Genomic DNA, 13,843 nt, shown 5'->3' with positions numbered 1-13,843 from the left:
TGTGAGGGTTCTAGTTCTCATCAACATGTATAGTATAATCACTCATACTGTACAGTACTGTGAGGGTTCTAGTTCTCATCAACATGTATAGTATAACACTCATACTGTACAGTACTGTGAGGGTTCTAGTTATCATCAACATGTATAGTATAATCACTCATACTGTACAGTACTGTGGGGGTTCTAGTTCTCATCAACATGTATAGTATAACACTCATACTGTACAGTACTGTGAGGGTTCTAGTTCTCATCAACATGTATAGTATAATCACTCATACTGTACAGTACTGTGAGGGTTCTAGTTCTCATCAACATGTATAGTATAATCACTCATACTGTACAGTACTGTGAGGGTTCTAGTTATCATCAACATGTATAGTATAACACTCATACTGTACAGTACTGTGAGGGTTCTAGTTATCATCAACCTGTATAATATAATCACTCATACTGTACAGTACTGTGAAGGTTCTAGTTCTCATCAACATGTATAGTATAATCACTCATACTGTACAGTACTGTGAAGGTTCTAGTTCTCATCAACATGTATAGTATAACACTCATACTGTACAGTACTGTGAGGGTTCTAGTTCTCATCAACATGTATAGTATAATCACTCATACTGTACAGTACTGAGAGGCAGAAATAGTACTGACATCCTGGGATGTGCAGAAAACCAGTCTATGACTGCAGCAGAGTGGTGGAATGCCACATTATCCCACACAACAACGAAGGTAGGGGAGTTTCTTGCCAATCTCTCCTCCGCTGGCACAAGTCGATTATGCAGGTCATCAGGAAAATAAATTAGCCTCTCTGTTGTAGGGGCCAATGGATGGTTTGTGTAATAGCAAACCATCATTGGACAGTGCAGCACACATTGTGATGTTAGCTCCACTCTGTCCAATCACATTTCTTCCCCTGCGGCGTGTTTTTGCCAGGTTGAATCCAGCTTCATCCACAAAGATGAATGTATGTGCAGTTTGCCTGGCTTCCATCTCCATTACTCTCTAAAATACAGTAAATCCACAGTTTTAAAAATCCACAGTACTTTACGTTATGCATAGCTGTGTATGTACCCTGTTTGGTTATTGGACAGACATCTTACCTGGACATATTGATACCGGTGTTCTTTCACACGTTCACCGTTTCACTCAAAGTGTACAGCTGCTTCATCCTTATTTTATGTTTCTCTGGGACTCTGGTTGTCGTTGTGCTGACCGTATTCACATTCCCAACAGTGATATTGTCTGCCAGCACTCTGTCCCGAATTTCCCGCAGTTTTATTGTATTGTTGCCAATTAGCATGTCAACAATGGCAATTTCCTGCGCATCTGATAATATTCTGCCTCTCCCTCCTGTGGGAGGCAACCTTTGGATCATACTGAAAAACACAAAATAATCAATATATTTCTAAATGTCAGTACATGTATAATGTGAACATACTATACTGTACTGCACTGTAATATGTAGTTCAATTATCAGTGAAGGATGCACATCTCACCTGTTGTTTTGACGGAAAATTTGTACTACTGATGCAACGGTTGCACCCTTAATGGTTATGGTTTACAACATGCTCAATAATTGTGGCCCTTATCTCATCAGAGACCACCGCTCTTGTTCTTCCTCTCCTTTGTCCTCTACGCATTCTCCCTCCCCCTGCCACTCTTCTTTCCCCACCAACCTGTCTTCCTTGATCCATGTTTCCAAATGAAATCATTCCCAAGCCGTCCTCTTTTGTCTGTTTGGTAACAAGACTAAAAACAGGACACTTGGGTAGGCTTTCAGCTGAAATTGCAATCAGCTGTGTTTGGAATTATTAAATATTCTGCTGAGATTGTCCATATGTTTCAATCCGGTTACTGCAGAAATGCAAAACATTTGCCATCATTCTGTTTTGAATGTGTTTTTAACAGTTTTGGAAACAGTGTGTTTGCATTTGAAAACATGTGTTGCAAATATATAGTTTAGCAGGTGGTGGAGTATGAATGAGAAAAGAGTTCATGGATTTCGGAGAATGTGGTCATTTGTAACGATGTGCGCTGAGAGTCGGGAAGCAAGTTCAGGGAGTGGGTGTTTTAATAAAATAAACACAGCATAATACAAAACAAGAAACACGACCAAGGCACAGACATGACACTGAAACAGAAAGCATAACGCCTGGGGAAGGAACCAAAAGGAGAGACATATAGGGAAGGTAATCAGGGAAGTGACGGAGTCCAGGTGAGTCTGATGACGCGCAGGTGCGCGTAACGATGGTGACAGGTGTGCGCCATAGGTGTGCGCCATAATGACCTAGAGGCCGGAGAGGGAGCACACATGACATCATTAAATGCATTTTGTGTGAAAGCAATGAACAATTAATCACAGTTTGGTCCACATACATTTCTGTTTCGCTGACTGTGTGAAGAGTTTTGACAATGCATGTTAGCAATTGAAAAACGGTTTAATTGGGGAGGACCAGCTCGTGGTAATGGCTGGAGCGGAATCGGTGGAATAGTATCAAATACATAAAACAAACCAGGTGTTTGATGCCATTCCATTTGCTCTGTTCCAGCCATTATTATGAGCCGTCCTCCCCTCAGCAGCCTCCGCTGATTCAGAGGCTGTATTGTTTTGTTGGGCATCCGTACAAATACTAGTGCTTTCACGGCATAGTCTTCATAATGTTGAGCTACAGCTGGAGTGAATGCTATCGCTATGGCAGACTAGTATAAGAATACAGTCAGGTAACAACTCATTGCAATTCTGTAGGCCTACTCATAGAAGTACGGTTACTGTAAATGAGTCTAATGACAGTCTGTTCATGTTATGTGACTCACAGTGCGACTGGCTCCAACTACATTGAGGTTTCAAAGGCAAAGAGAATAGGAGAATAATGATTTTCTGTCTGTCCTCCATTTCCCTTTCATCAATCTGTAGAATCACATTAAGTCAATATATTATATCTTACTAGGACACACGCAGTGGACGATTCTACAGCGGTTTTGCTGAGAGAGGTATAAATTCACAGACATTGAATGATCTAATTTTGCATTAGTTAATTCACACTTTTAAATTGTGAAATGAATTACGTCTCCTTTGACCATTCTTTTTAACGTCTTGTCCAAATGAGTCAAGAACATGTACTTGTAAGAGTAGGATAGGTCCATTGAAGAACTAATGTAGTATAGCGACCTCTTGTGGTCATAAGGGGCTTTCACAGGGTTGTTGTCTGCTTGACTTAGATCAACGTCTCACCATTTGTGGCCTACTTCTTTGGAATATTTAATATTTCATGATATTTTCACTTATTCTGACTGAAAAAGCAATGCAATCAAACTAGTTTAGAATAATGACTAGACCTCATTATCTGATATAGGTTTAGTTTGTCTTTCATATTTTACATATTTACATACACATTTAAATACAGTATATACTTGTTTTTTTAAATGAAAAACTACATACAACTTGATTAGAGATTTCACTTCTCCTGTGGAAATCCTTCACTTCTGCTGCATTAAAGTCACTGTGTCGCCATGGAGAGATGACTTCCTTTTGGAAGAGAAAGTGGTCCAGCCGATGGTCAAATATAGAAATAAAAGACTGTCATGGTGCAATACTTTGGGATGACAAAAGAGGTTGCTACATGTACTTCCCTAATGAAATAGCATGCAGTATGGGTGCATCTCATACTGAAGTGGCTTCCTTTCCTCCATCCCTACTAGGCACACCCTGGTTGAATCAACGCTGTTTCCACGTAATTTCAATGAACCAACGTGGAATAGATGTTGAATTGACGTCTGTGCCCAGTGGGTCTGCACATATGTCATTGGATAGAGTTGGACAGGTTAAAGCAAATACCTGATAAAGGTAATCACCATGTTGCTTTCACCTTTGATCAGTGCAGATGAGGAAGTTGAGAAGAAAAGAGGAAGCAGTGTTAGACTATTGAGATGCACCCTCACTCACAGGGGTAGTGGTGGAAACCACATGTCCTGGTCTCTAGTGCAGTAGTCTATATAACTCAGCACATCACTGTCCCCCTTCCACTTTTCACTCTCACTCTCTCTCTCTCACACACACACATACACTCAATCATCATTTCACATGGGCAACTTTGCTGCCAACGAGGGACTTTCGGTCTTTGTCATTGTAAGTCTGTCAAATTAAATTCTATAATTACTCTACATTTCTGTTTCGGGGTGTAATGTCCTACTGATCTAACCAGGTGAATTGGGTCTGTCTTAGCTGGTATGGCTGGGAATCAACGCTTACCTGTTTGTCCAGTTCTACATGAACTTCCTTACTGAGAGATGGTTCTACACACGGGTCCTTCTTGGGGTAAGTTTGACAACCAAAGTCCTTAGATTTTCTATTTAAGAAATTATTTAAGAAATGGAGGTCAGTTTAAGATTTCATACTCTGCTCTTAGTGTATTAGACATCTTGGCAACCCAGAACCAAACCTGGAGTGCTGGCCTCAGGCCAACTGTTAACTGGCTGTATTACATATTTAGCACGTAGACCTTTATTCTTATTTTATTTTTATACATGTATATTGTACAGTTAGTAGGTCATTCATATTGAATATGTGTCGTCCATATTATGTCTGACAGAGATTGAAACAAAACAGGAATCACAAGTTGATGTGAGATCTTTACTCTGTGGTTACAGCTGTGTGCACGACTGACTACATGTTCCTCACAGGAAGCCCAGGTGGCTAAACTAAAAGTAGCAATGACCAGAAGTGAAACTGAGTCTGCACTCTACCCTACGTCCCTCTCACTCCTGCTCAGTCCCTGAGGGCCGCTTTCAATTGAAACCAGTAACCAGAAGTTTAAATCTCCCTCTCCCCCTCTCTATCTAACCCTACTATCACTCCCCTCAGGATGCCCTCTCCTGGGCCAGGGCTCCTGCAGCCTGCCTCAACTTTAACTGTATGCTTATTCTGCTGCCAGTCTGCCGGAACCTTCTGTCCTTTCTCCGCGGCTCCATTCAGGTAACACAGACACACCCCGACCCTATTTAATTCAAATGTGTATGGGTAGTCATCTATAAATAATAGCTGTATCACATTTTTTCAAACGTTTCCTACACGTTCAGTGTTGCAGTCGCACAGCTGCTCGACAACTGGACAGAAACATCACCTTTCACAAGCTGGTGGCTTACATGATAGCATTTCACACAGGTACCCTACTCACTCACTTAGTTTGCTTTACATTTGCCTTTGATCGTCTTCATTCGTCTTCATTGTTCATCTTCATTGTTCATCAAACAGATGTCTCTGTACAGATTGTAATCTTTACTTTGCCTTTGTCCTTGCCTAGCGGTCCACATCATCGCCCACCTGTTTAACTTTGAGTGGTTCATGGGAGCCCAGCTGTACAGGAACAGCAGCTCTCTGCCCTTTGTGCTGTCCCAGATTGGCAACGGAGACAATGCCTCCTACCTAAACCCCATCAGGACTGACCAGACCGTGAGTATTCTATTAGCTACAGATTTTCATTGTTCATTATGTCTATGACTACCTAGGACACTGTGTTCATTATGTTTATAACTGCCTAGGACATTGTGTTCATTATGTTTATAACTGCCTAGGATAATGTGTTCATTATGTTTATAACTGCCTAGGAAACTGTGTCCATTATGTTTATAACTGCCTAGGATAATGTGTTCATTATGTTTATAACTGCCTAGGACATTGTGTTCATTATGTCTATGACTACCTAGGACACTGTGTTCATTATGTTTATAACTGCCTAGGACATTGTGTTCATTATGTTTATAACTGCCTAGGATAATGTGTTCATTATGTTTATAACTGCCTAGGAAACTGTGTCCATTATGTTTATAACTGCCTAGGACACTGTGTTCATTATGTCTATGACTACCTAGGACACTGTGTTCATTATGTTTATAACTGCGTAGGACACTGTGTTCATTATGTTTATAACTGCCTAGGACACTGTGTTCATTATGTTTATAACTGCCTAGGACACTGTGTCATTATGTTTATAACTGCCTAGGACACTGTGTTCATTATGTTTATAACTGCCTAGGACACTGTGTTCATTATGTTTATAACTGCCTAGGACATGTTCTAATGTCTTATGTAGTGTTACAAAGGCTTTAGGAATGCATAAAGTGTTACAGAGTATTCTGTATTTAATGTAGCTATGTCAAGAGGTCAGTTCTGACCAAGGACAGAATGTTGACACTTGATAGCAGATTATGACAGAGAGGAATCCCCCAGCATAGAAATAGAATGAATAGAATTATAATGTATTTCTATGTTCCTCAGCCCATAACACACTATGACTCCTTCATTACTCATCGGCTGCCTCCTCTGAACATATAATATATGACTTATACAGATCGTAAAATGGTCAGCAAATGTCCCACTTCTTGTAATATTAAAGCAAGTTCATTATGCTGATTCAGAAGGAAGCATTTCTGAACATTACCGACTTCCCTAAATAGGTTGAGCAGATAGTCCCAAACACAGCCTCCACACTCCCTCCGAGGCAACAACATGACTGCATTACTCTGAAATCCCCCTTCTCTGATTGGGTCAGAACCCAACCATAGTGATGTTCACTACCATCGCGGGGTTAACGGGCGTGGTCATCACCTTGGCCCTCATCCTCATCATTACATCATCCATGGAGGTCATCCGCAGGTCATACTTCGAGGTTTTCTGGTACACCCATCACCTCTTCATCATCTTCTTCATCGGACTCGTATTCCACGGCTTCGGGTGAGTCAGTTAAAACTCTCACAAAAATGTGTGCACATTGATTGTTTCTCCATAATACCCCTTTTGAGTCAGTTGAACATTTCCTACAGAGACATAACATATTATTAGCCTCATTTTAAGATATTAAAGGGGTTCATACATGCTTATAACAAGTAATAAAAGCATTATACCTGCAGGTAAAGCCCTACCGTTTTATGTTTAAATCTTTCTAATACGGTTTGCCACAGGCGAATTGTCCGAGGGCAGACCGCTACAAGTCTCCTGGAGAACAAGCCATCGCAGTGTGCAGATCAGTTTGAGTCATGGGGAAAGAACGGGACCTTCTGCCCTAAGCCAGAGTTTGCTGGGAACCCTCCTATGGTGAGCTATGACAGTTTGGTTTTTTACATGACTTAAGTGTGCTGCTTCTTTTATGTAAATAACATTTTCTCTGTCGGTTTCCTCTTCAGACATGGAAGTGGGTGGTGGGGCCTATGATCTTGTATGTGTGTGAGAGACTGGTCCGATTCTACCGCTCCCAACAGAAGGTGGTCATCACCAAGGTCAGTACTGTTCATCAAGCCAGCTTGTACATTCCCAACAGGCAATTTCTCTAACGGCCAATTTCTTTTAAATTCAAAGCCAGCGTGATTGAGACAGTCGTCCTTGTTAGAAGGCAGCCCTGGCCAAGAACCAGAATCATGCACTATGCAGTTCACGTCTACTCATCCAACAGTTAGTTGTCTCTTTTGGCCTCCATCTTGTTTTTCTCCCATCCTCCTCCTCTCCAGGTGGTGATGCACCCGTCCAAGACCCTGGAGCTCCAGATGAAGAGGAAGGGCTTCAGGATGGAGGTCGGCCAGTACGTCTTTATGCAGTGTCCCTGCGTCTCCCAGCTGGAGTGGCATCCCTTCACCCTCACCTCCGCCCCCGAGGAGGATCACTTCAGCGTCCACATCCGTATCGTGGGTGACTGGACCCAGGGCCTGTACGAGGCCTGCGGAGGGGACAAGAACGAGACCCAGGAGGCATGGAAACTGCCCAAGTACGTGCTTGAATGCAGAGAGCAAACATTTTCTACGACCCCGTCCGCTTAACTAATCTCCGGTTAAACATCCATTAGGTTGAATGTTAATTAGGTTTTTATACTGCTATTTCTGCGCTTAATGTTGCTAACTAACATCATAGTGTCGTTAGTGGGCTGTCATTTAGAACGTGAAGATGGGGTAGTAGTGTTTTCTTTTTACTGTGAAATAACGGTGAGGGGAAGTGCCATAAGAGAGGAAACGTGGTTTTCAGTAATGGCAACATTGTGTAATTGTTTAACCAGAAAGTATCCAGTATATTAGATTATTTCATGTTTTTACCATATAAATGTAATTAGAAGACTATTAAACTGTTATATGACTGTAACTCTCTCCTTGTATGCAGAATGGCGATAGATGGCCCGTTTGGTACTGCCAGTGAGGACGTGTTCGGCTATGAGGTGGTCATGCTGGTGGGTGCTGGCATTGGGGTCACCCCCTTCGCCTCCGTCCTCAAGTCAGTGTGGTACAAACACATCCAGGAGAACCAGAACGTCTTTACCAAGAAGGTGAGAGGGGCTCTGTCTGTCTGGTTTATTGTCTTTCTAAATTGCAGTGTAGGGTACTTCCCCATTTCATTCCACCAATGTTTCAGCTGAAATGTTCTTCATTGCATTGTGATTTGCTTTTCTATTTCAATTCATCAAGTGAGAGAAAATCTCACTGCTATGAGTGCAATGTTCATTTATTTTCAACGTTTACATCGTTCCTTTAGTCTGCTCTTCACTCCTTGTTATATGTCCAATATGTGATTCAAAATTCAAAAGAGCACTCACACATCTGAGCTATCTTTGTTGCTGGTGCACGGTAACAGTTGAATAAGATGAGGAAAAAGAAGAAACCCGCACACTGCTCTTTATTAAGCTTCACGTTGCGGCCTCAAGGCCTTTGTCAGAGCTTTGTTTTGTCCAATATGTGAAACGGACTATCTTTCTTCCATCTCCTCTATGCCAGATCTACTTCTATTGGCTGTGTCCTGAGACCCAGGCGTTTGAGTGGTTTGCTGACCTGCTGCAGTCTCTGGAGGGACAGATGACAGAGAAAGGCATGGTGGACTTCCTCAGCTACAACATCTACCTGACCCGCTGGAAAGAGACCGAGGTCAGCACACCACACTTTTCAGCAGGGGCGCAACTTTGGTTTTAGAAGTGGGGGGGACATCTTTAAAAAATATGTGCATATCCAGTCGGACAAAACACTCCAAACAGCCTACCCGACCGCTTGGAGATGTCCGCATAGTCCTAAAGCACACCGTCGCCACATTTTGTATCACATTCCAATGATAAAACTGTGTGGGACAAAAATGCAATTTCAGAATGTGGTCCTCCCCCCGTTCCCAGTGAAAGTTGTGCCCCTGCTTTTCAGAGTAATACTGATGAGAACTAACATTTTCTTCAACTCAAAAGACACACCAATGTACAGATACACAGCACTAACACACACATATTTATGTTGTATGTACAAGGATGAAAGCTAAAAAATGTGCGTTGTCTCAAACTGAATAACTATTGTCCATAGATGAGAGTGGGACAATGCATAATCACAAAATTAATCTCAAAAAGTGATTATTTTTTACAAAAGGCTGCTCACTTCAGAGTTCACCATGAGGCAGAGAATGACCCTATCACAGGGCTGAAGCAGAAGACTCTGTATGGGAAACCTAACTGGGACAATGAGTTTACTGCTATTGGGACAAAGCATCCAGAGTGAGTGCCTTTCAGCCTCTTCTAATCCAAATTACAGCCAACAGAAATGGCATATTCCAGAGAGACACGAGTTAGATGTACTCAAATTGTAAAATGTGTTACATGTATAGTTCACAACTTGTGGACTATTCGTAATTAATGTGTGTGTGTCCAGGAAAAAAGTAGGAGTGTTCCTGTGCGGTCCCACCCAGCTGGCTGACGTCTTGGAGAAGCAGTGCCGGTCTCATTCTGAGGCTGGTGTCAAGTTCATCTTCAACAAGGAAAACTTCTGAGACCCCAACACCCCTCCAAGAGCACCAATGAGGCAATAGCAATATTCCTACTTTGTTATCAAAGTTAGCTTTCAATATTGCTCAGACCCAGAGTATCCTCTGTCTTGTAAGCTGTTTCACATTCCTAAACTGTTCTGTTGTTATCCCCAACATAAACAATCAATGGTTTTTAATATGGATTCTTTGGGTGAATCACTTTTTTTTTTTTTTACTTAAGTGCCCTTATCTCACACAACAGTTTATCAGATCATAGCACCAAAAATGGAAGTAAACTTCACTGTTCTAATGATCACAACCTTCTACACCCCTCAGTGACATTTCACAATTGGTTTCTTGCACAAATCTGTGAAGAAATGACCAAACCTCCCCGCATTTACCACAGAGGCTAGAACGTTATTCTTGTTCTGCAATACAACATGCAAACACGGAAACTCTAGTGTCAAAACTCTCTAGTTCCACTTCCTGCTGTTTCTGGTGTTGTATTTACAAGTTTGTGTAAGCAAAATAGTATGCATAAAGCTTACTGCATTTGAAAAAATATTTTCTTTTCTTTTCACTGCACCAGGGATAGCCTACCAGACATTTTGCCTTTGCAGCTTTCTTCAGTGTGTAGGTACAGCAAAAGTTTGTCTAAAATGAAAATGAGCAGCAACAAAAAGCTGTTTGGGATGTGATATTCTAGTTATCCCAGCTGCAGCTTCTCCTGCTGGACTCAATAGCAGCTGAGAGTTTCTTTAGGCTGGCCAAGTGAGTGATACATTTCAGCGACCAGTGAGCACACAGACATGTCAGTCCTATGTGTGTACGTGTGGGAGTTCAGCTTCTCTTTTACTGAGGTCAGAGTCAAATAAACCTAAAATGCTGGTGAGGAAAAGTCTTGCAGCTTGTGGCTGATCAACTAGACTGCATAAAGTATTGACGCTTGGCTAGTGTTGTTAAATACCTATGGATCTGTACGGTGTTGTATTTGTGCTGCTTGATATAACAGTTATACACGGACACCATAAAAAGGGTTAATTTGAACGTTTAATGACATTCAGCTATGGGTCCTACAGTCTATCGATGGCATCTTCCACCCCACAAAATTACAGGCATATTATTATTTCTATGGAAACTTGTTTATTCTTCATTTGTTTAAACAATGATTGCAACTTGAAATCGTGTCTGTATACAATATCCTGTGATCTGTTTACATAGCATTTCCTAAAGCAAGTTCATCGGATCTGTGGTGTAAAATAATGTACATAATAAACACACTGCTTTTCCTCACCCTATATCAAGTGGGACATCAGGACAAATAGAAGCACCCTCCAAAATAATGATTTATTCATTATAAGTAAAGCCAACATTATAGTTGGAACATTGGTATCGTATGGTAGCAGCTTTGAAGCCAAGCTGTCATAATAGGAAGATTTCAACTGATGCATTTAAAATCAATGAATAAAGTCTCTTCAGGGTAGACAGCATTTCAGCCCATCCAGAGCACTTCAATAGATGCAGTAAATAGGTCAATGGAACGCAGACCGTGGGGATAGAAGGACGCAGGATTGGCGCACATTCAACAAATCTGATCCAACAAAGTATATATTTGTCAAATCCGTCATGATTGATGTATTGTAACGGGCCAACAATGTGGTTACTAAAGTTCGATTTGGATATACTTGGCTGTTTTCACTGCATAACATTTAGAAGTACTCCCTTCTCAGGTTTAGAAGAAGTGACTGCTAAATGCTAACTCCCATTCCTATAAGCTGGTAGCATAGCTAGCATACAGAAGTCAGTGGTGGTCGTCAGTTGGTTTTTCTTCTTCTAGTATTACATTGTTTTTGATCACTGCACTGTTTGGTTTTGAGTTTGCAAGAAAGACATGTCACTGTACTTGTGCATGTGACATTAAAAACGTGACTCTTGATGGCATGAACATGTCTTGTCAAATACACAAACAATAACCTTATTTTTCTGGAGGGCAATTAGGAGAGACGGGATCTTTCCTACATGCATTTCCATTGTTTTGGTCGAGTTCCATTGACCCCTTTACCACATCTATAGCCGTCTCGCTGCTTGTCCCATTCAGCATAGAATGTACAGTGAGCTACTGATTACTGAATACCTCCCCTGCAGGATGGGTGAAGCATTGCACCTTCTATAAGCAGTATCAGTGTTGGTGCTGGTCTAGGGGGTTAAGGCCACAGCGAACACACTGACCACACAGTACATGGTGCGGTTCTCCCATTTCACTGTGCAGCTCCCTGAGAGAAAGGAACAGACAGTGTCAGCCCTAGTCAGTTTGATAAGCAGTGTTTCCTAGGCAGCTGGGGAGGTTTAGTGAAGAGACATGTGGTTCCACCCCAAAGTGCCGCACGATGACACACCTGTTTTGTTGAATGAAAGAAGATTTGAAATAGACAAGATGGCGGCATACACATTGACGATTACTTCATGGAGTAATTTTTTTAAATAACGGCGCATTTTCTAAATTAAAACACCACCTGCCACTGGACATTTTATAATATACACATTTGGCTGAATCAAGAACGAAGTATCGCCAAGTCAAGGTTGGTCAAAAATTCTCTGTGCAACCAAACAGTACTTAACCTGTAACTCCCAGTAATAGATACCAAAAATCTTTGGTTAAATATCATTATCTGGTGTAAGAATTTGTAGCTAGGAAACCCTTTGAACTGAGCAGTGGTGGATGTTATCTTACCATCGGTAACAGTGTCCCAGTAGCAGGAGTTAGCTGTGTGGAGACCAGCACCACTCTTCTGCATGACAGCACAACTAACTGTATAGAGAGGAACAGGCAGGGGTCAAATTATGATCATCGTTAACAAAATATCAGTAAGCAATTGTGTTTTATCACATGTTTTTCACCATTGGCACCATACAATAAGTTTGCATACTGGATTTACAGTAAAATTAACAAGTCTGTGTTCAATAGGAGATGAAGGCAGCCATACCAATGTACTTGTATGACTTAGTCTGTTTGACCAGCAGGGTGAGGGCTTGCTCCACAATCTTGGCTGTCCACTGGTTCACAGTGTCCTGTCTGTAACTCTCTTCTCCAATGATACTCTGAATACACTGCAAGACAGACCGTTTGGACACGAACACAGACACAAACACATCTGAGAAGGCTGGCCCCTTTAGGCATGTGGGGAGCATGGGACCTGATGTGAACAGTGCTGTATTCAGTCACGTCTATACTGGGGATATGAGTGTTTGTCTTGAGTAATCAGGGGACAGACAGACTGCGAGGCTGGATACTGTTTCACGTGATACCTCACTGTCAATTTACACTAAGTAATAGCTAGCTAAATCTATATTTCAAAATCCATCTTAAATATCCATATTCCCATTTGGTTATTCAAACGTATTGCTGCTGAATCAATAGATAGTTGTTACCTCTTTCACGGAGTTACTGGCCTCTTCAGAGTTGAAAGAGCCCTAGAAACAATGATGAGTCAGACTTGTGCTGGCATTTCTTCAACTCATCACACCTTTCACTGCAGTTAGAATGGTTACAACTCTAGGACTACAACTGAAATGCAGTAATATCAAGGTAGTTAGGTAAATGCTGTAACGCAGCGATTATGTCTAGGTAGTTTAAACAATAGCTAGCTAGTTGTCTTTTCCACTATAATTGTATGGCTATTTGGCTAGCTAAGAAGATAACTCGGCTAAGTTAGCTAACAGGCGTTGTTGTGCCAGCCAGTTAGCTAGCTATCTACATCTTGGATTTAATACTCAGGAGTATAGCAAAGAAATAGTTGGTAGCATATTCAGTACCTCTTCACCAGAAAATTCCTCCATTCTCGCCTTCTTAAAATTGAAAGAATTAGCTGCTTTTCCAGTGAAAATCTGCTTGATAAATGTTTGAGATTTCCTGTTTGCCGTCACAGGTGGTTAACGAGTGGAGGAAAGCAGGTCACAGCCCCAAGAAATGAACTGCGGTTCTGTGAACACTGCCACCTAGCGAGCGAGCCTTAAAATAACACAGGATAAAAGAGGACGGCGCATTCCAGCAATCTCGTTGCATTAAAGTGAAAAATGATCAAAGCTTTT

At 41.5% G+C, this 13,843-nt stretch overlaps 2 protein-coding genes and 1 long non-coding RNA gene across 4 annotated transcripts; 1 reads left to right on the top strand and 2 right to left on the bottom strand.

The window, feature by feature from the left end:
• Positions 1-538: 538 nt before the first annotated feature.
• On the bottom strand, positions 539-1,593 carry LOC139531383 (uncharacterized). Its single transcript, XR_011666355.1, has 3 exons — positions 1,503-1,593; positions 1,107-1,382; positions 539-1,008 (listed from the first exon to the last, which is right to left on the bottom strand). It is a non-coding gene; the product is annotated as an uncharacterized lncRNA (long non-coding RNA).
• Positions 1,594-3,981: 2,388 nt separating this feature from the next.
• Positions 3,982-11,047, top strand: cybb (cytochrome b-245, beta polypeptide (chronic granulomatous disease)). The gene is made up of 13 exons (XM_071330333.1): positions 3,982-4,132; positions 4,229-4,321; positions 4,868-4,978; positions 5,083-5,167; positions 5,307-5,455; positions 6,555-6,736; positions 6,964-7,096; positions 7,186-7,278; positions 7,507-7,760; positions 8,147-8,309; positions 8,755-8,901; positions 9,382-9,506; positions 9,661-11,047. Exons 1-13 carry the CDS (start codon positions 4,088-4,090, stop codon positions 9,776-9,778), a joined length of 1,698 nt encoding a protein of 565 aa, XP_071186434.1. The 5' UTR covers positions 3,982-4,087; the 3' UTR covers positions 9,779-11,047.
• Positions 10,787-13,752, bottom strand: LOC139532561 (dynein light chain Tctex-type 3-like). Of its 2 annotated transcripts, none has more exons than XM_071330335.1 (5): positions 13,568-13,752; positions 13,184-13,225; positions 12,739-12,862; positions 12,486-12,563; positions 10,787-12,027 (listed from the first exon to the last, which is right to left on the bottom strand). In XM_071330335.1, the coding sequence occupies exons 1-5, from the start codon at positions 13,589-13,591 to the stop codon at positions 11,951-11,953; spliced, it is 345 nt and encodes a 114-aa protein (XP_071186436.1). In that variant the 5' UTR covers positions 13,592-13,752; the 3' UTR covers positions 10,787-11,950. The 2 variants fall into 2 exon arrangements, with proteins under 2 accessions (XP_071186436.1, XP_071186437.1); XM_071330336.1 differs by having other exon boundaries at positions 10,787-12,150; positions 13,568-13,737.
• Between the last annotated feature and the right edge of the window lie 91 nt (positions 13,753-13,843).

Source organism: Salvelinus alpinus, chromosome 10, assembly GCF_045679555.1.
Source record: "Salvelinus alpinus chromosome 10, SLU_Salpinus.1, whole genome shotgun sequence".
Taxonomy (NCBI): domain Eukaryota; kingdom Metazoa; phylum Chordata; class Actinopteri; order Salmoniformes; family Salmonidae; genus Salvelinus; species Salvelinus alpinus.
The sequence above is the reverse complement of the archived record's forward strand: the minus strand, read 5'-3'. Positions and strand labels throughout refer to the sequence as shown.